Genomic DNA, 22,081 nt, shown 5'->3' with positions numbered 1-22,081 from the left:
TTTATTAACTATGTGTCAGTCACCTTCTGTATCACACATGTTCTCCCAGGATCCTTGGGATATGTAAACAGGAGTGAGGTACAGGCTGTGCCCTCCAAAGTCTTACAGAAAAGTCCCTTCCCTCGAAAAGCATGAAAAGGTATTGGAAGGAAGGCTCAAGAAGTAGTGGGGTGGAGTGAGGTGGGGGTCACTGACTTGAGACTATTGCCCAGACTCTTGCTTATGCAAGAGAATCCCCATTGTGATTTGAAAGCTGAGGAGTTACAGTGGCCTCTGCTTCTTGCTCATTTTAGACCTTGTTTTCAACCTCCAAGGAACCCTCCTTGGCTTTTCTCACATCTATCAGAGATAACATTGTCGGCCCATTGTGTAGTCGATGCAGGTAAGGCATAAGAGAAGAGTAGGTATGGCCCGGAATGCTGAGGACTTTGTAGTTGCACACAGGAGAATGAGCTACTAGATACTAGGTCAGGTCTCTGCTCTGCAGTGCCCAGTGCTTAGGGAAACATCTGGCCTAATCCCCAAGACGGTGGAACTTGGGTTATCAGAGGTTACAGTTATGTTGGTTTGTGAATGACTGATAGTTTCACCCAAGCGTTGCTGATGGATGCGTCCATGTCAGTCTAAGAGGCTGTCCGTGAAGGTGCAGTTTGTTAAGGACAAAGACTGCAGTCCTGCCTGGATTTCCAGTTCTCCTACTTGCCAAGTTCTGTTGCCAGGGATAAACGGCTTCATTTTTCTCATCTCAAACGTGAGAACATAATCACATCCGCCTTATTATTTGACCTTAAGGGCTTAGGACAGGGTTCGGTACATAGTGAGGCTAGCTTTTATTAATATTTGCTTACCTTTGACAGCAATAGCCCAGATAAAGATTACATAAGTGTTCTCACCAAAGTTACAGCTATTACAAAACTGAGCTGGACCACTAAGCTGGAGAATGACAGAACTGAGCAAGTCAAGCTGGACAGATGTCTACAGACAAGGGAGATGAGATGTGAGTGATGGGTCCCTAGCCCTGGATTCCTGTTCAGAAGAGTGACTGACTGCCGTCCATGTGGGCATCCAAACGAGGCAGCTGGAAGCCAGCCTCGGGTCTGCTTCGGCTCCATCCAAAGCATTTACAAAACAGGTCCTCAAAGAAGAGAGACCTGGCTGCTGAGACAGTTCAGCTGGTCAAGGCACCTGCTGCCAAGCCTGTCCACTTCTGGATCTCGTGAGGCACATGGTGAAAGGAGAGAGTAGATTACCTCCACATGTGCACTGTAGCTCACAGCCCTCCCCCAAAGTCCCCCCCACCCACACACACATGAGTGGACACATACAAAATAAAATTTTTTTTAAAAGAGATATCCTTAATGTCCTCTGTCCTGGCCAGACCACATCTGGAATTTTCAGTTACAGATGTTGCTCTTTAAGAATAAACACTTACGTCAGTTGGTACGGAAGACGGTGAAGGCACTAAAATCATGGTGGACACGTGAGACTTAGATGAGGGAGGACATAACGGGAGTGTCACTTATGTGAAAGCTGCCACTTACAAAATAGGTGTGCTTAGTGTAACCCCATTTGACTAATGTAACACAACTACCTCAAGCGGGTAGGCAGAGAAGGAGCAGAGAGGCCTGTCCAGTGGGACTAGCAAACCGTACATTTCAGATGTCAAGATGCTTAGATTGAAGGCTGGAGAGATGATGGCTCAGAGGTTAAGAGTACTGCTGCTCCTCCAGGGGACCTGGGTTCAATTCCCAGCACCCACAAGGCAGCTCACAGTGGTCTGTACTTTTGCGTATGAACTCTGTGGGCACCAGGCACACAAGTGGTACACAGACATACATGCAACATAATACCACACATATAAATTAAAATTAAAATAATTTAAAAAAAAATACTTAGATTGTCTGAGAGTTTTCCCATCTGCAAGGCAGAGAAACTAATTTAGGGCTCCTGCAAGTGTTTATTGAGCCCCTACTAAGTTCTGAGCCCTGTGCTTGGTGTTCAGAGAACAAGACAGCCCTATTTTGTGAACAGTTGAATTGAGGTCTTTAGTTTTCTTTCCACCCACCTGGGATGTTCTTCCTCTACATGGACCCTTTTTTCTCTCATCCGGTAATTTGTTTTGAATGTCTCTGGTTTAGAGAAGATGAGATTAATGTCTTCTGATTCAGTCTCATTCAGTAGTACCTTTTTCCCTTTGGTGAAGAGAAGCTATGCTAGCAGGAATGTCAACTGACTGGCAGGATGGACGATGGGAACCCTTTTCCTGGCTCTGATGTCTATCATTGTATAAATTACTCTCCTTTCTACCCTTCTTAGAGCGTAAGTTTCTAGGTCTAGGGAAAAAAATCTTAAATAAAAATATATGGGTAACAGGAATATGGACACACACTGAAACAGTAACGTGAGTCTGTGAAGAACAATGTTATATAATTTATATTTTAAACTATTTCATATCCTGAAATTCAAAGAGATTTGATCACTTTATGTAAGTAGGCCGTTTGATTTTTATAGGCTATAAATTTGCCTTTTTGATTTATTCCTAGTATTTTCATCATAGAAGTCACATATATCTCTTTGATATGTTTCAGAAGAAAAAGATCATTTTGAATTTCAGAAGACAGGGCTCTTTTGATAGACCTTCCTGAACTTCATAGGCATCACTGGGCCTTTTTTTTTTTTTTTTTTTAAGCCGTTCATTTCTCCGAGTCTTTGTTGCTATACTTTGGTCTGGAAAGTTCTTGTCCCTTTTTGTAGCTTCCTTTTTGGCTAACATTGTTCTTATCACGTGCTCATTTCTGGTTAAACTTCTGAAGAAAGTATTACTGCATGATTGGACTCCACATTGAGTTAAAAGTTTCTATTTACTGACCTTTCCCTGGGAGAGAAATTGGTCTAGGTGTGATTTTAGGATAGACTGGGTAGGTCAAGATTCTTCTTAATTCCTACCTAGGATCTTTAACCTTCTAAGCTTCCCATGGACCCCTAAGAGTAAGAGTTCTTACTTAAGAAGCTTTCTAAAATCTGTCTAAGGCAGAAATACACTTATGTGAAAATTTGATTTCTTTATTTTTTCAACTTAAGATCTTTTTATATAGCCCAGGCTAGCCTTGAACTTGTGATCCTCCTTCCTTGGGCCTCCCAAGTATCCAAGGATTACCCCCAAACTTGACATTTTTAATGTATCTATAGATAAGATAATATAATATAGCAGTACCAATTTTTTCTTGTATCACTTTTAAAAACTAATTATTCACTTATTTGAGAAATATGGACTATATACAGTCCTAGAAATTGCTATGGGAGTAACCTAAAAGTTAATTTTGTAGTAGGAAAAATGAGACTTTTTGCCTACATGTCTTCACACATTGATAAATGCAAACGCTGAAAATATTTTAATTAAATCAAATCAATAAGAAACCCAAAGAACACCAAGGTCCTTCTCTTGTTTTGGATGAAAACTTGGGCATGTTTACAAAGCAGTAAACCCTAAGGTGGTGGCTGCTGTGGGGGTCTGTTGGTTATGGCTGTGGATATAATCTATAGTGTATTTTCTTTGTTGAAACCCTCTGTATATCTTAAATGTTCATGTTTTCCAAGTCTTTCTTGACCATCTCTGCTTCTGCTCCTCCTCCTTCTAATGTCCCAGGTAGAACTGAACATTATCTCACAAGCCTCCTTGTCTACTCATGGATCTCTGTCGTGGGCCTGTGACTTTGTGTTTCACTTTTTGGAAGGGAAGACCTTTGTGCCCCAAGGTGTCTATCAAGGATCTACCAAAACTCCAGCTACACTACCTACCCCAAGATCTATCAAAGGATGCCTCGTGTGTGTGATGTGGGAAGAAATGTCTGGACCCATTCTATGACCTGTTGAAGTCAGAACTCCTGAGGATTTTTTTTTTAATGAAATTTCCAAATTAATTGAATGCACACAGAGAAAGTACTGGCCTAGCTATATAATGTTCTGGAGCCTTTCCTGGACCTCACTCTGTAGCATATAAAAAATTTACATGTAGCACATATACAAATTTAAAGACTAAACTCACCAGTTAGATAACTCATTTCTCCATCTGCAAAGAGGTCTGATAAGGGGCTGAGAGAGAATCAGAGACTATTATGCTAAGAAGTCCCTTTTAGTGGCAAGATGAGGACCAGAAAATAGGAATTTCTACTTGTAGGCAGTTTTTAATTTGGCCTATGTTGTCTAAATTAAAGGATACAAACAGCCTGCCTTCAAATACCAAGCGTTTAGTTAAAAGATTAGCTTTGGACATGGTCACAGGTGTATTTTAAGAGAATCAGGAAAACCTGAAAAGTCATAAAACAAAGGAATAAAGGAAAGAAGTGAGGCGATGCCGTTTCTAAATTTCATGGCACATATGGAATTTGGTGTGGGATGGAAATGAAATCCAAGCATGGCTTCACAGCAGCCTGATGAAAGTCATCTTTTTCCATTTGGAGACTGCTCCTGCTACTCCTTGGGTCCACTCTCATGACTTTAATTTGGCCAAATTGTTGTCATTACTGAAATAGCTCAAGTAGGCATTACTCTAAGAGATGCTGTCAGGGGAAAAGAAGGAAGATTGTGTTTTAAAGATACCGCAAAGTTCAAAGAGATGAGACCTCATGCAACATAAGGGAAGAGAAGCGTGTGTTAAGAACAGGGAGTGATGGGAGGGGAAGTCAGAGGGGACCGTGCATGGTGCAACACAGTGTGTGATTAAGCTCCAGACTGCGAGCTAATGCAAGTAGAGACTTGGAAATCCAAGCTGGAAGAAAAAATTAGGTCCAGAAACAGAGTAAGGAGAGACCCGTTGTTTCTCAGATAAACCAAAAAGATAGCAACTTCTAAGCTACTGGAAGGTTGTTGACCTTTGAGACCAATCCTGACAGAGATGTAATTGGGGGTCACATAGGGAGAGCTGGTGTGATTGAACAGAATGTTAAATGCCAGCAGAAGGTGCTGCGAGAAGAACATAATTGGAGCATACATTGGATTCTTCGCAAGACAAAGTGTTTGGAGCAGGGCTGGGGGTAAGGTAAGGTGAATCACAGGATCTTTTAGGAGATTTGAGTGATTACGATAAAAAAAAATACTCTAATAATATTCCCCAAATGAAAACTGTCAAATGATCCTGAGTTTAGAGAGAGTCAGCGTTACTGTTACTTCTTTTCTCAGGCCCAGCTTGATTTCGGAGGAGCATTCCAGTGAGGCAGCTTATTTAATACACATCCTTCCCCAGCTCTAAATAGCCCATCTGAGCCTTTCTTTGCCTTTTGACGTCATACTGAGGCTGACCTCCTGTGCCAGATCACAGGACTTCAGACTCAGTGTGCAGAACCGATGGAAGATGGAAGGAGGTAAGCTGTGCTAATAAAGCAGCATTAACCCCTGTGGCCAGTAGCCTTCAAGTGAGGGTTCTTAGTGGGCAAGTGATTCACCAAAAGGGTTCGTCCGTAAAGAGAAAGCCCCGAAGTTACAAGCAGGCTGTTGAGAAGCCCGAGTGCAGCATGGACAAGGCCTCTTTTCCATGACACTTCTCTTACCAAGCAGCTTGAATCATTTCCTTTGGGTAAGAAATCATTTCCTTTGTAGAAGGAAGGGCTTTTCCCATTCCCTAGTAGAACTTAGAGCTGTCACTGGCACAGAAAGTGATTAATATTCTGATATTCTTGCTCTCCTGTTTTTAACAGTGATGTGTCTGTCATTTGGGCCTAGTAATGCTTTGTTTAGAGGCCTGACCTGAGCAACATCGTTTTCTCTCCCAACTGCCTGTTGTTCTGACTGTAGGGGTCCTTGCAGAAGTTGTGGGCTCAGACCATCCTGGGCATTTCGACAGACCCATTTTGACAGTACCTCCACATCAGGCTGCAGGCCCTCTCCTAATTCCGTCCCCAAGACAAGACCCAGGCAAGTCAGGGCTCAACTGGTTCTCTCCCCTTCCACTTCTTCCTTAGCAGTGTATCCTCTCAAAGCTCAGAATGCTACCCTGTTCCTCTGCCCAGCCTCTTATTCCGAGCTCTTGTCCAAGCCACCTTACAGTGACACCTCACAGTGTCACTCAGATAACTGGAATACAGCGGTTCCTAAACATGCTCTGATTTTTCTGACATAAGTCTTTACTGACAGGACTTTTCCTCAGAATCCAACACACAGAAGTAAACGAGAAAGTCAAGTCATTGACTTTAAGAGGAAAACAGGATGGAAAAATTACTACATTTGGACTGACTTAAATACACTGGGAGCTGAAGTTATAACATTTCATTATGAAACTTTCCATCTTACACTAATATAAACACTGCCATTGAAGTGTCTTGTAAGAAAAATTAAAAGTAACGTGATGATTCAAATCATATCTTTTAGAAGTGAAAATCTCTTGTAGATAATTCTCTTTACAACTCAAGGTAGATATTTTGTAGATGAAAAGCAGTCAGTATCTCTAGAATGGTGCACATTATTTACTTATTCTCCTTAGCAAAAATCAAGATTTATTGCCTTTCAAGATAAATTTTGACTAAATATTGACTTTAGGTTCTCAATCATTATTTAACCTGAAAGACCAATAAATCCTGACACTTCCCATGAATTGGCATTGACTCAGTATTTATTAATTTCTCTCACAAATTTATAATTAAAAAAAATTTAAATTAGATTTTTAGAAACTATACGGTAGTGTTTATTTGCATGTATGTTTGTGCACCGCATGTGTTCTTGGTGCCTGTTGTGGTTAGAAGGCGGCATCAGATGATGTAGAACTGGAGTTGTGAATGGTTGGGAATCATCACATGGGTGCTGGAATCAAACCCAAGTTCCCTGCAAGAGCAAACAAGTGCACTAACTGCTGAGCCGTCTTTCCAGCCCACGTTTATAGCCTTCATAACAACATTCCATGAGATTGGTCAAGTACTGTAGTGTTTAGTAAGCTTGTATTTTCAGTCAGCAGAAACCACCTGACATGTGCTATTCCCTTCATTTCTTAAATATACTACCTTTAGTACTATTAATACGGCCAACATATTGCACATCAAAGATGCCTTAGATTTTAACTATTCAGTACAAATAACGCACCCACACGACAAGAAAACCCAAACCAAACAAAAGCCTCACCTAACAGCTTACAGTTTACTTGAAGTTTTTAATCCTATTCAGACTAGAAAGAAAAAAAAAATCCAGGGTTGCATTTCTTTGGTTGCCTTAATTCTGCAGGTAGAATCAAGTCATCCACAATGATGCTTTCTTTGTAGGTAGCCTCTATCCTGACAGTTGCTGTCTGCTGGTTCCAGTCTCCGCAGCTGCCACTGTTCTGCCTCTAGAGATGATGGGCACCGAACTCTCATTGCATCAAGGCACAGTGCCGGTACTTCACAGGCACGACATTTGCATGTGGCTGTAGTGAAGGGAAAACTCCTGGTTCAGTACACCTGTCTCCCCCGAGAGGCGTCATTCCCTTCTGTTACTTTCTTAAGGACGTAACTGTGCTTGCAACAGCTGCAGTCCATTCTGCAAGTGCCAACTCAAGTTAACCTAAGTGTCTCAGCCATGGCAGGGACAGTTTGCTTCCTAGCCTAATTCATGCTTTTGAACGTGTGCCAGCCCTCAGACTGCACAGCAGAACTTTATGAGCCAAATTCCCGCCAACAGGCAGTGACATTTTCACATATATAATCTCTCAGCACTGTAAACTTCGTAGGTGAACATACAATGAAATTCACCAGTAAACAATTATTCTGTAATAAACAGAAGTGACTTCAGGATAGGTTTGGAAATAACCAGTATGTTTCAGGATTATATTTAAGTGTGTAGGGTCTCTTCCAGCTATAAAGGTCATTTTTTTTGTTGTTGTTGTTTTGTTTTTCGAGACAAGATTTCTCTGTATAGTAGCTCTGGCTGTCCTGGAACTTACTCTGTAGACCAGGCTGGCCTTGAACTCATAGAGATCTGCTTGCCTCTGAGTGCTGGGATTAAAGGTGGTCCCCACCACTGTCTGGCTCATTTTTTCTTTTTAAAATATTTTCAACTATTCATTGACAGTTTTATACATACATACATACATACAAGGTATCTTGATCATAGCCACCACTAATGCTGCCTGTGCATGGGTACATGGCCATCTACTAGAGCCTGACCCATGAAGAAGATTGACTCTTTTTCCCAAACAACCATCAACTGCCAAAAAAAACAAAAAACAAAAAAAAAAACATGTCAGCAATGATTGGGGCTTTGTGAGCTCCTCCCTGACCCATCCTGGAATGCTGACAGACTTGATGCTGTGCAGGTCTTATTTATTTATTCTCAGCTACTGTGAGTTCATGAATGCAATGCATGTCATGTCCAGAGCACCGCGGTTCACAGCCCCCCTCCTCGTCCTCTCCGCCCCCTTTTCCGTGCTGTTTCCTGAGCCTCGCGGGTGGGCGCACAGCTGATATAGATGTTCCCTTGAGGGCTGAACACCCAGTGCACTTATTCTTAGCTTTCTGACCCGTTTTCGAGTCTTCGCACTAGCTGTTGTCCACTGCAAAAAGAAGTTTCTCTGACCAAGGCTGAGAGCAACACTAGTCTGAGGGTAGAAGCATAAATATTTAGAAGGCAGATTGACAACACGAGCAATTGGCACAACAACAATAGTAGGTTTCCCTGTAGGGCCTATGGCCTCCCTAGCCATAGATTTTGGGGCCAGGTATTAAGTGCCAGGCATGAATTTCCTGTGGTAAGTGCCTGAATTCCAGTCAGAAAGTGGGTAGGTACTGCTGCCATAACAGCCATGCCACTGTTGGACCCGTGGGTGCATCTTGGCTTGCAGTTGGGTATTGTAGCATGCAGGATCTGGCACTGGGTAAGACCATTGATGTTCTTCAACTCCCCCCACCCCGCTCCCAGTAGCCTGCATAGTACCTTGTGGCACTGTGAAAGCTAGCCAGAAGGAAGAAATTTCCGAGTCCACTCCAGATTGATTTTTCTATGTCCAGCAACCAAAGTGTGTGATATCTTTAGCTATAGAACCTTACCATCTAGGTTTTTTATAGTGAGCAACCAAGAGTAATAGCCTATGTTGTTCTGGAGGTTATCTGGGGCTTTTGACTAATAACCTGAAGGGAGATATCCATGCCTGGTGCTGAGACTTTTGTTTAGTGGCCTGTTTGTTTGTTGTTTTTGTTTTTGTTTTTGTTTTCTGAGAGCACCTAGCTATGGAGTTTTTATTACTTGGGAAGAGAATTCACTATCAAAGTATTTAAAACCTTAGGGAGAATATAATTTTGAGCTTTTGCAGCCTAAAATGGTGTATAATTTCAGCCAAATCTCTGCCAACCCCCATACCATTTCTTCATATTAGTAAAATAATTATAGTGGCACAAGACTGAGTTCTCCTCTTGTTCCTCCGTTGTGAGATGCTTGTAAATATTATTTGTCTTATAACAAACAAAATGTACATGCTCAATGTTATATGCCATCGTCTTCATCTAAATGTTCAATGTCTTAATTTGTTTTATGATTAAGTAGATCCCTTCTGCTTTGTGGGTTACTGTCTTATTCCAAAGACTCAGACGTAATTTGGGTATTTGAGATAGGAAGGGGGTTGGGTCAGTGATTTATAAGTAGGTGTTTTCAGATTCCCTTATTCCCTGCAGCCTTCCATTTTGCAAGTAGAATTGCATAGCCTCATTTCTACCATGCTAATTGAGGTGTAGTGATAACTGCTGTTTCATTTAGACTCTGCCCCTTTCTGCTGTCCAGGGTATAAGGCTAGGGCCCATTTTTGTTTTTTTCTCAGCTTCATTTAATACCAACCCTACACGGAAAAGATTGCTGGTGCCTTATATTAGACAGCCCTTCACTTAAACACTGACTATATTTGGGCTAATCCCAGGCTGGATAAGCAGAACATTCCGTTTATGCCAAATATAAGCCAAACTGCTGTTTCCTTTTGAAAGTGTATATTCAACACTAACTCCTTTTTGTTGTTGTTTGTCTCTTTGTTTGTTTGGAAAAAATGCAGTCTCAAGAGTCTAAACCTATGTAAAGTCCAGGCCTTAGAGCAGCAAGGTCAGCATTTTACATAGTGCATGTTCATGCAGCGGATGGACTGGGAGAGCCCGTTCCTCAGCTTAGCTATGGACACGCCATTCGGTCCTGTGCCTCTGGAAAAGAGGCTATGAGACTCATCAGATTTTCCTTCTGCTTTTCCCTTTTCCTCCCCCCCCCCCCCTTAAAGACTGGGTCTTTCTGTATACGCCCACATTAGCTTTGGAGTCATGATCCTCTTGCTTCAGCCACTAGAGTGTTGAGATTACAGACACCATGATGTCTTAGCTAGGCTGTATTTTTTTTCTGTTTTTACAGAGCAAATGAAAATGTGTTCCCTCAAACTCCTTGTCTCACACCTTCCCCTCCTGTTTTTAGAAGAGAGGGTTTCTAAAAGATAGCCTAGGTTAGCCTTGAACTCCTGATCATCCTGCCTCCACCTCCCAAGTGCTGAGATTACAATGTATACGACCACCATGTGACTTTTTCTCTTCCCTTTTTTATAAAAGCACTTTCTTCTCTTCTTCCATCATTCTTTAAATTTATTTTTATTTGTGTATTTTTTTTTTATTCTTTAGAGCATCTCTACCTGCCAAATACAAAGGAAAACACTGGTTGACCTCATGGAAGTATCTAAAAGCTCGTGTTGTAGGATGAGAAGTGGCTAGGAGTGGCTAGCACCTCCACAGTGAGATAGACTCAACTAGGGATGGACCAACCTCAGTTCTGCCCCTCCCTGTTGGGCCTTGGGTTCCCAGGTTTGGGGTAGGCAGCAGAAGTCGACAGCTATTAAGAAAGAAGAAGGTTGTTGGCCCCTGCTCAAGACCTTGGCCTTAATAACACCATGCTGCAGCCGGCCAAGCCAACTAGGTGCCTTTGTGCGAAGAAAGATCGTGCTTTGTGGAGAATTATGCCAGAATGTCTGTTCCAAGCCTCAGATTGTTTTGGAGGTCTTAGTGAAAGGACGTTTGGGAGACGAACTGTATATGCAGCGAACAGGGTTTTGGTTAAATGGTGACATTTGTTTCCAAAAGTGTATCACAGGGGAAGCTAAGCTCTTCAGAGCATGTGTTCATTAAAGATGTGAAGTGGGGTGAGAAGCAATAAGGAAAAAAAAAAAAAAAAGGCCAGTGAGTTCTCTTGTGAGATAGTTTTTTGTTCTTATGAATTAACCACTCAGAAGAGTTTCAAAAAGAACCTAGGAGAATGCACTTGCTTTGATCCAACATGTGGAGTGTCCCCTTCCACAGACGCCCTTGAATTTAGAAATGTTGTTGAAAATCTGTTTGAAAGTACACAAAATATATGTAAATAAGCCCTAATTAGTTATTTCAATTAATTATTGTCTGTCTGCTTTGCAACTCTGTTTTTTCCCATAATGTTGCTTTTCAGAGTCCACTTTTGGCACTCTTGAAGAAAAGTTTCTTAACAGTCATTTTTAAGAAAGCACACTTTCTTTCCCCCTGTTGAAAACCTCACAATGATAAATTCAAATCCCAGATTGTGCCTCCTCTTGGAAAACTGCTTCAGACACTTTCAGTCCATGACCTGCAGTATGATAGTAAAGGAAATCTTGCTGTCAGTCAACAGAGCAGGGCTTCCTTCTGGAAGCAGAGGACATGTGCTGTTTGGAAGACAATGAGTCTATATCAGGTCGGTAGCCTCTTGTCTTCCTCCCAACCACACTGTGCTCTTTCAAAGGCAAGTGCGTTGGGTTGGGGCTAAAAAGCTTTAATTCTTTCTCAGTTGAATAGGAGGCTTCCTAGTAGCAATGAGGATGCTCTGGGTGTAGCTGGTAGTAGAGCTCTTACAGAGTGTGTGCAGATCCCCAGCTTCATCTATAGTGTGGGGAATAAACACTTCTAGACCAAGCCCAGAGTACTTTTCCATAACTGATGTCTAGAAATTACTAAGAACTGAAACTTAGTTTTGAAAGGCATGCAACAAATTATGATTTTTCACTGAGTAATATATCTTCTGCACTGTCATTTAGAGCTTGAAGGGACTTTGGAAGTAGGTCACAGAGAAACCAGGAGCCAGCCCAGCCTTTACCCATCAGAGTCCCTAGTGAGGAATAAAGGAAGACGAACATGAGAAATACGGATTTCTGGTTGCTACCCCAATTCTGCAAAATCTGAATTGTCTTGGGGAGGGCTCTGCATTTGCCACAGACATTGCTAGAAAGTTTGGATACTCACTGAATTTGACCATCCACCAGTCTCAGCTGTCCAGTTTATTTTAACGTGAGGAAGCAGGCCTAGTGAGTTGGTTGGGTTGGGTTCACAGTGTGCACTGGACAAGAGTGACCTAGGCTGCCTGGCTCTGGATTAGCACTTTGCTGTACTTCACATGTTAGAGTAGCCCTAGGCATGTTGACAGGTTCAAAGTGACTTAAGAACTGAGTGGACAACATGGTTCCACTCAAGGACCAGAGGTAGCAGTCTACGCAGTGCTGCCCATGCCTACACTGAGACCCTGAAGAGCCTGAGCTGTGTTCTCCCATCCCTCCGCCTCGCTTTTTATTAGCCCAGAAACCTGTGCAGAGTTCTGAACATGTTGACTTTGTCTCAGTCACACATGCAGGGGAATACCGTTTAAGACCTCTGTGCCCAGTGAAATAATAAACATTGTTTTTTTCCTTGAAACAGGCTTTCTCTGTATAGTCCTGGCTGCCCTGGAACTGTGTAAACCAAGCTGGCCTCAAACTCAGAGAGATCCACTGGCCTCTGCCTCCCAAGTGCTGGAGTTAAAGGCATGCGCCGCCACCACCAGTGAAATAATAAACATTTTTAGGTTATATGCTTTCTATGCATATTTGTATTTTAAATGTTGCCTGTATAAATGTTAAAGAACATTATAGTAAAGTCATTAAAATTACAGATGGGTAGGCCCATTAGTACCTATTAGTATCCAGGAGATGCCTACTGGTATTTATTATATACCAAATTCAAACAATCAAAAAGCCAAATTGAGCTAGTTCATTTTTTCAGGTTTTTTTTGGTGGGAATTTGCACTATAGTGATGTTCCTGACTGAAGTTCTGCAAGATCACAGTCACCTGCTAATCTGTTAGGAAGGATTGGATTCTGTTCTGTCCACCACTCTAGAGGCAGTGGGACCTGGGAGAATGGAGCCTCACACAATAGCCAACTTTATTTGGAGCATCAGACTGTTTATACTCGGAGGGTTAAGCAGAGTCACATGAGTAAAGTGTACAATCACAAGTACAAGCCACACATGGTGGACAAGCAGCACATGGCAAATACATGGTTTTCCATAGAAGCATATGAACAAATAACACTAGCCAGTTGTAATGAATAGTCTGAAGTGAACTCACTCCTATCCACTACACCTGGGAGGAGCATGGAAGCCCATTCCAAGTACAATTCTGTGTTTTGAAGAAACTGAAGTCACAAAACTTGTGTCTTGGTTTCTTGGAGTTTCTCACAGCATTCAAAATTCTCCCATGACTCCACGGACCATGCTCTGCCACTATTCTGTCATTTCAGTGCTAATTCATTTTGACTCTCTACTGATTATCAGAAACAGAGATATCCTCAGGGCTTGGATGTGTCAGGTCCTGCTTGGGTCTGTCCTCTGCTCACAGGTAAACACGTTCAATGTTCAGGCTTTAGGATGGGCAGCATATTTTAACAGGAATAGTAATGGAAGACGAGGCATGTGACCAGGTTCAAAGAATTACTTTTGGAATAACTATAGGAAATGACAGTCTTTTGTGTGTGTGTGTGTGTGTGTGTGTGTGTGTGTGTGTGCGCGTGTGCACGCCAGAGGGTACCTAGTTTGTCTTGTCTCAACACAAACATTTATTAGTTGTCTACTATGTGTTAAACTCTGTGTGAAGTGCTGAGGGTAAGAGATATATCTGAGAAGTTTACTGTCTGCCTTGCTGGAGAGGGCCGTAAAAAGGCACCACAGTTCAAGGAGGCACGTGCTAAATGCCAGATGAGTCATGCAGTCTATGAGTGCAGCAAACAGCATTCCAGCATTTTCCACCCAGGGTTGTGACAGCATCTCTTCCCCCAGACAGAAGCTCATGTGGTCCTTATCTTCTGCACATTATTTCTCTTTCCTCAGCCAGCCTCAAAAACAGGCTCAGAGTGATTTTGTTGCTACTCTGTAGTTAAGAAAGAATAATAATTTTAAGAACCATGGGAAGACCTACTTACTAGAATATACCACTAGCATATGCATTTGGTATCTTTCAGTCCCCTTTGTTTTTCCAAACAAGAGGATCTAATTCTCTCTGCAGAGGATGTACCATGAAATGGCATGATTATTAATGCTATTTTATTTGTGATGGAAACTTTGTTAGCTTTTGTGGTATTTTCATAGTTTAAGTGTGTCTTTGTAGGTAGGCAGTTTGTATTCAATAAATGTTTTTTTGAGCTCTTTCTAATGGAATGGATCATAACACTGATTGCCACATTATTCTTCATCATCATCATCATCATCATCATCATCATCATCATCATCGCTGGAAGAGTAAACCAATTTTGTCCTTACATCACGAGCTTGTGTCAGATCTCTTTAGTCTGTGTATTTCTGGCACCCGATCATGAAGAATGCCACATGGAAGGAGGTCTCCAGTGAAAGTTGTAAATAGACATTTCAGAATAGTGGTGCTGTTTGCACAGTGTTCATCGACCATGTTTGGGGCTCCCAGGGATAGGATCTTTCTGACAGGATTTCCATATGTATCAGTAGAAGGTAGATCCTCCTAAGGAAACGTGGTCTCTTTGGGGCAGGGCCATGATTATTGCCAGGTCCCCCAACCGTCCCTGGATGGTGCTCACAGAATCAAACAACTCCTGGAATATGAAAAGGGCATGAGCAATCACCTACCAGTAGCTAGTGGCCTTAATAGTGTGCAAGATTTGTTGAGGTCCCAAGCACTTAGGGGATTGGGTAGGAACTGACATGTTTGCTGTGTTGAGGGCGCAGTGAGTGCACTCTGTTTACCTGGGGATGATGTGGACAGTTCTTGGACTGGAAAGAATAGAGTATATATCCAAAGGAGAGGCACAGGAGGAGAGCTGCAGAGGTGAGGTGGAGCCAGTCAAATGCCAGATTCTTTACACTGATTTTTCTTTTTTCAAACAAGGAAATGCTGTATGTCCTAGTTGGGGGTCATTTCATCACCAGACAGACTTACAGCCAAATGCAGTCTCTACCTTTTATTTGCAGCGTAATCTCACCTAGCACATTTAACATTGCACAATCCTTCCTCTTTTCCTCTCTCCATCTCTGCCCTTCCTTTTGTTTTGGTTTAGTTTTGATTTTCTTTTTGTGGCCAAGGTGTTATGTCACCCAGGCTAGCCTCAAACTTGATATATAGCCACAATGACCTTTAATTTTTGATCCTCTTCCCTTTGCCTTTGAAATGCCTCCAGATGCAAGTGGCGTTTTTTGTTTGTTTGTTTGTTTTTTAATCAGTTTTTTGCAGCTCTGGGGTTGAATGCAGAGCTGCTTTTCCTAGGCAAGTACTGCAGGAACTGAGCTAGGTTGATAGCTCTTGGTTTTGTTGCTCTGAGACAGGGTCTCACTGCGTTGCCCAGACTGCTTACAACTCTGGGACTTGCCATGTAGCCTAGGTTGGCCTTGAACCCAAGATTCTTGCCTCAAGTTCTGCGACTACAGGCATGGCCCACCATGCGTGGTTTCATTTTTTCATAGTAAAATGGGGTCTCTTTTCTCAGAGATGTTGTGTAAGCCAAACAAACCTGTAGTAGAAGCTCCTAGCCGAGTGTGTAGTATAAAGTAGTTTCTGAGAAGGAAAGTGGGACAATAAAGGCAGAGTTGTGGAGCAGACCAGAGACAAGGGTTTAGTTAGGATGAGGGTGCAGGTTGCGGGGAGGTAGTGGGTCTAGACTCTCGGCCTGGAAAGGAGGGGACACATAGGCCCATGTGTTCTCTGCAGCTTCTCTCCTGCTACAGACATCATTTAACTGGAGGGCTGTGTAGACTCGTTCTGTGGCACTCAAAGTCCAGCAGCAATCGTGGTCTGTCTTTTGCCTTGAACAGGATGCCAGCGATCCATTGGCCTTTCCAACGGCAAGGCCAAGGTGTGCAATTACAGTGGGTGGTACTACTGCGGCAGCTGCCATGTGGACGACAGCTTTCTCATCCCAGCACGAGTCATTCACAACTGGGACACTTCAAAATATAAGGTAGGTGCCAACCTTGGGGACTCTTGATGGTGGCAATTTGGGTGTTCATATATGTTGGTGGATTGTAGAGATAACTATAAACCTGTTGAGACAGACTTGATTGGGTAGTCTCGTTAAAAAACAAACAAAAAAACCCAGCGTCTCACTTTGTAGTTCATCCTGGCCCCAAACTAACAGCCCCCCTGTCTCCAGCTTCCAAGGGCTGATAGACACATGCCATTATGTCCAATTGTGCCTCCAGGTTTAATCTAATACTTCTTATACATCTCACTGTTTAAAAGCTTTTTGATTGTGGTTCTTACTAATTTCCTAATTTTAAGACATATGTATATCTTTTGATCTGTCTGTCTATCTTAAGTTTTTGCCTATAGGCCTTGGTAATTAACTATGGGTGCTAAGAGAATTCTAAACAGTAGGAGGCCTCTCTCAGGATTTTTATGGGAAATGAGGAAATCAAGACTATATATGAGGATGCCTGTGATCTCTGGAGAAGGCATATGTGACCCATAGCGTTTCTTGGGGTGAAATAGCGCTCTGATTCAGGTGAAGGCCAGTCTTGAAGCACATTTAGCCCCTGGACCTGGAATCCTAGGAGAAGCCATGAGGACTTCCGGGTAGCAGCCCACAGAAGAACGGCGCACTTAGTTATCCTCAGATCCTTATGAAAGCTGCTGTTTATTAAAGAATGGGGGCTAATGAGAGATGCTGGGAGGTGCTAGAGCTTTGCTCAGTAAGGAGTAGCAGACACGGAAGGCACCCAAGGAGTATGAAGAGCGTGTTTGTTAGCTGGGAAGCGCAAGTCAGCAGGGGAAGAGGAAGGAAGGCTCGAGACATGTTGGGTCATCCCAACGCAAGAGTGAGAGGAGAGGGGCAGCAAAGAGTGTCAGGAGACCAGGAGTGAGTGGGCAGTGAGGTAGAAGGAGCCCAGGCTGCCTGACAAGCCGTGTGAAGACAGCGCTGCCAGATAAACTGTGACAGATGCTGATAGGTCAAGTAAGATGAGCCCTGAGAACTGACCATTGGCTCTAGTCATGTGGAGGTAATTAGTGACCCTAATGAGAGCAGACTGAATGGAGAGGCAGGAGCAGAGGTCTGACTGGAGAGCGCCCAGCGTAGAATAGGAAGAAAGAAAGAAAGGACAAGAATAGGAGAAGTTTTACTCAAAAGGGAAGAGACAGGTAGGGGAGTAACTCAGAGGGAAGTGGGGTCAAGTTAGGTTTTAATAGAAAAAAGATAACAGCGTGTTTTTTATGCCGATGTGAACTCCCCAGGAGGAAGGAGAAAGGCTGGAATAATGGGGCTGAGAGAGTGAGGATGGCATCCTGTAGGCAGCAGCAGGGGAGGTGGCCAGTGGTTGAACTGTGGAATGAGAGAAGAGGAGCCTGAGATGTATGGGAAGCTCATGGGGACCCTTTTCATTTGCACCAGATTTTGTGGTTTCAATATCTGTGATCCTACAGGGGTTAAGTTTCCATCCAGGTTCCTCTGAGAACTCCCTCCTGCTACTAGGGAAAAGTGGATGATCGGGAAATAATCCCATCCACTCGCCTGCCACGTAGTCCTCCGCGTTCTTCCATAGGAACCACACTCCTCTTACAGAAGGTTTATTCCTCTGCCCCTGTTGTCAACCTTAGCTCCTCCTTTCCCCATTGTGGTTTTACCAGCTCTGGTGGGTTGGTGTTAACTAGACACCTGTCCAAAACCTCCCTCGGCCCCTTCTTGTGTGTTTGGTTAGAGGGAGGCAAATTCCTTGAGCTTCCCAGGTCCTCAGTTTTCTAATGTATCAAATGAGCCCAGCCTGCCTGGGTTCAAGTTTTGGCTTTGTTGCCTGCTGACATGTGACCTGGGTGAGTTATTTAGACTCTCGACGTCTTAGTTTTCTTGTTTATAAGATGAGGATAATAGTGCCTCCAAGGAGGTTGAATGGCTATAATATGTAAAGCAAGGAGAGTGGTGCCCAGCACATGGTACATGCCAAGTGAGCATTGTGCTTTTGGTAACTCACATATTTGTAGTTGACAGTTGTATGGAGTAGGTTATTAAAAGAAAAACACAAAAAGGTCGGTGGTTTGAGCTCTCTCAGGGATTCTGTCCTCAGATTTGAGGGCTAGATAGGTGGCTCAGTGGTTAAGAGCATATACTATTCTTGCAGAGACCGGAGTTCAGTTTCCAGCACCCAAGTCAGACAACTTACAATTGTCTGCAACTCTGGCTCCAGGGATATGACACTCTTCTCTGGATTCCTTGGGCACTTACACTCACATGTGCACATTCTTACACACACACACACACACACACACACACACACACACAAACACATAATTAAATTTTTTGTATGTTCTGTTTTTATTTTTGAGGCAGAATTTCTCTGTGTAACATCCCTGGCTGTCCTGGAACTTGCTTTGTAGCCCAGGCTGTCCTCGAACGCACTGAGATCCACCTGCCTCTGCTTCCCAAGTGCTGGGATTAAAGGTTAAATTTATACCACCGCTTGGCATAATTAAATTTTTTTAAGTTTAAAAAGAAGAGCACCAGAAATGGTGTGCTAAGGGCCAGAGAAATGGCTGAGCCTTTGAAGGCCAGGCTCACAACCAAAAGTGTAAGACATGGTGGGACAAGCACTTTTGAATGGAAGTTATTATTCTCATTATTTATCTAAATAATTGCTGGTTGTGTACTTTCTCTGTAAAGGCGAGCTCAGGAGGTGTGGCTTAGCACAGCCTGTGACACACAGTTGGTTAGCAGGAGTGGCTGCTGGTGGCTGGGAGCGCAGCCTGTCCCATGGGCACTCAGACCCAAGCATGCTCACCAAGTGCATGCTGCCTGCGGTTACCGGTTACCGATGTAAATATTCATAGTTATACCAATGGGCCCGCGGTCTCCACTGCCAGACAGAGGCGGCGGCATCCTGGATCATTCCCTCTACCACCTGTGTCCTGGCCACACAAGAACCAAGACTTAACTGTAATGTCAGGTCATGCTCTCAGCCCCACATGGCCTCAGCTGTAGTCACACAGCACGAGTTGTCGCCTTCCAATAGTGCTTCTTGTCTTCCAAGCTCAGGTGAACTTCTTACTCCATCCTTGACTTGGTTTTTTCATCTTACACTAGCGACAGTAATAGGACCTATGCCATGGTGATCCTGCTTTCTTAAACGCAAGCACCTAGCATAGTGTTCAGTGTGTTGTAAGTGTTCAGTTAGGGCCAGACTTCCATAATTGTCTGCAGAATAGGTACAGTTGCCTTTGTGACCTCTAATCCCTGTCCACCTCCCTGGATCCCTCGTCCATATCCATCCGCACTCTTTATTAAAATCACATCTGCCCCTTCTAATCCATATGCTGGCAGTCTGTTCCACCCCTCTTGGCTTTCTCCTGCTCTCACCTAGGCCCAGGGAATCCTAAAATCTGATTTGACCCTTATTTCCTCCCCTAGTCCCTTCCTTCCTCCCTTTCCTAGACCACTACCTTGTACATCTTGTACTTGACACTCCCAATAGAGACTATAAATATATTATTCGTGTGTGTATGAGAGAAAAACAGATTTGGGGAGGCAGGCTGGCTGAATTCACTTTAGGTTAATATGTTCAGAGCAGAGCTTTGTCAGCTCACACCATGTGAGTGCAGTAGTCCTGGCCCTGTGGTCTGCTAAGAGCTGGGGCTGGAGACACCTGACAACAGGATGCACAGTAGCCCGGGAAGCAAGAGCAGAAAGGAGGCCCTGCCAGCAAGCGGCCAAGGCAGGCACAACTGTGGACCGCGAGCTGTGAAGACTGCAGAAACCACTGCTCCAGCTGGTCCCGAAGCCAAGATCTTCCTGTAATGGGGGCTGTGGTGGTCCTTCAAGTTAGCTAGGCCTGAGTTGAGGGAGTAGATAGCTCGCTGAAGATATTGGGTACATTCGCTTCATTCACGCTTCACATGAGTCAGACCTCTGCTTCCCACATTCTCAGTGGACCAGGGACAGTTATCCTGCAGGAACACAGCCAGCTGATTTTATCTGGATCATCTGTCACTGGCATTGAGGAACTATATTCCATTTAGTCCAGCATCTGTCTGTCTTTGCTCAGATACCACGAATTAACTTAATGCTCCTAATTGTGAGGATCAATTTAGACCTATCAGTTTCTAAATCCAGACATCATTCTGTTAGATCTGCCTACTGCCCTTAATAGCAAGTACGTGACTGCTTGACTACCCATTGAGAAATGGGTTTGCAGGACAGAATGAAATTGCCATCTTAATCATTTCCTGGCTGCCCTCTGGAGTATTAATAATCCTAATTACTTCCAAAAGCAAGATTGCATCCATTTCTGGTGTCTGTGCTACAGACTCAACTGGGCTCCATGATTGAGAAGGAGTTAAACCCTATCCTTAAATTCTGTAGCCATTTCTAATGAAGGTACCTCCCTTCCCCTATTCACCCCAATCAGACATGACCAAAACACTCAACTTTCTTACCATTTCCCCATAGCTGTGTTTTAAAAAATGTTTTGTGTCCTAGCCTGAATATTCACATTCCATTTAGCTAGGGGTTTTCCATGTTACACAAGCCTATCTCTCCATCTTGAGAGGCATTCAAGACAAGCTCCATTGCCTCTAGCAGCCTTTCCCCCTTTATTCATCATTGACTCTAAATGTGTTATGAACTTAGAAATAAAACCAAACTGTTAAAACTGTGTATGAAGTAAGAGTGTGTAGCCCAAAGGGTCTGCAGTTCCTGCCCTCCTCAATGCTTTTATTTCAGTGGAGAGGGCAAGACATTAAACAAATACATAAATACAAAAATGGCTTTGAAACTGAAATACTTTTGCATGTTCATCATTGTTTTAGAGTTAAGTTCAAATGTAAGCCTACATGCCTGTGCCGCCCGATTGCATTATAGTCTGTTTTCAGCCTACCTGACTTCTGATGGAAAAGAGGGGTGGAGGAGGGATAGGGAACAGCACTTTTAAAGAGCAGTGAGCAGATAAGTTATGACAGAGTACTGAAAAGCTGGAGGAACTGTGACTGCAGACTACTGAACGCAGAGCAAGGTGTCCAGAGCTCTGAGCCCTAGCTCCGCTCTGCCACGACATGACCATAAATGAGTCATTTGGGGGTCTCTGGACTTGATTAAATACAGAAAATGGATTCATTCACTGTAGAGTCTGTGCAGCACTTACAAGTTCAGCACTTGTTAGTAGGGCTCTGTAGGAAGGCCATTGTGGTGAGGGTCGGAAAGAGCCAATGAATTTACAGCTTGGTAAGAGGGGACAGTGAGTTAGAGAAGGATGTTCTGCTTCCAGTTGAGGACTGGGGCATAGATCAGCCCTTCTCCCATTCTTCTGGCCTCTACAGGGCTGGACCCGAACAAAACTGTCCTGTCTATGCTCAAATAGATTTGAGAAGTAGATAAGTTAAGCAGGTGATCTAGAACCCCTTCCCAAGCTCTCTCCGGTTTTATGTGGATGTGGGTGCCAAACGTTTGGGTACCATTTGTAGGTGGAAGTTTCTGTCCCACGAGCTGCTCCCAATTAACCACACTGAGGCTTAATATTAATTATAAATGCTTAGCCAGTAGCCAGGCTTGTTACTAGTTAATTCTTAAATTTTCAATAAACCCATAGTTTTTTTGATTCTTTGCCACGTGGTTTGGATACCTTTACTCAGTACAGCATTCCATCTTATGTCTGCTCACTACCTCTCCGACTCTACCCTTCTTCTTTCCAGCATTCTCTGTTTGCCCCTCCTCCTAGCCTTATCCTGTCCAGCTATTAGCCAGTCAGCTTCTTTATTAAACCAGTCCCAGAGACAGATATTCACACAGTGTAAAGGAGTATTCCACAGTGATCTTCTTCCCTGACTCCTCTTCTTCCTCCTCCCTGTCATTACT

The 22,081-nt window shown here is 43.3% G+C and overlaps 1 protein-coding gene across 1 annotated transcript in view; it reads left to right on the top strand.

Moving 5' to 3' along the window:
- The window catches only part of Plekhm3 (pleckstrin homology domain containing M3), a 162,477-nt gene that overhangs the window by 45,377 nt on the left and 95,019 nt on the right, over window positions 1-22,081 (top strand). Inside the window, exon 4 of the mRNA XM_036173200.1 lies at window positions 16,062-16,207. Coding sequence (XP_036029093.1) covers window positions 16,062-16,207 — 146 coding nt within the window. The remainder of the gene's footprint in view (window positions 1-16,061; window positions 16,208-22,081) is intronic.

The sequence above is a fragment of the Onychomys torridus genome, chromosome 23 (genome assembly GCF_903995425.1).
Source record: "Onychomys torridus chromosome 23, mOncTor1.1, whole genome shotgun sequence".
In the NCBI taxonomy this organism is placed as follows: domain Eukaryota; kingdom Metazoa; phylum Chordata; class Mammalia; order Rodentia; family Cricetidae; genus Onychomys; species Onychomys torridus.
This window is presented reverse-complemented; position numbering and strand designations above follow the sequence as displayed.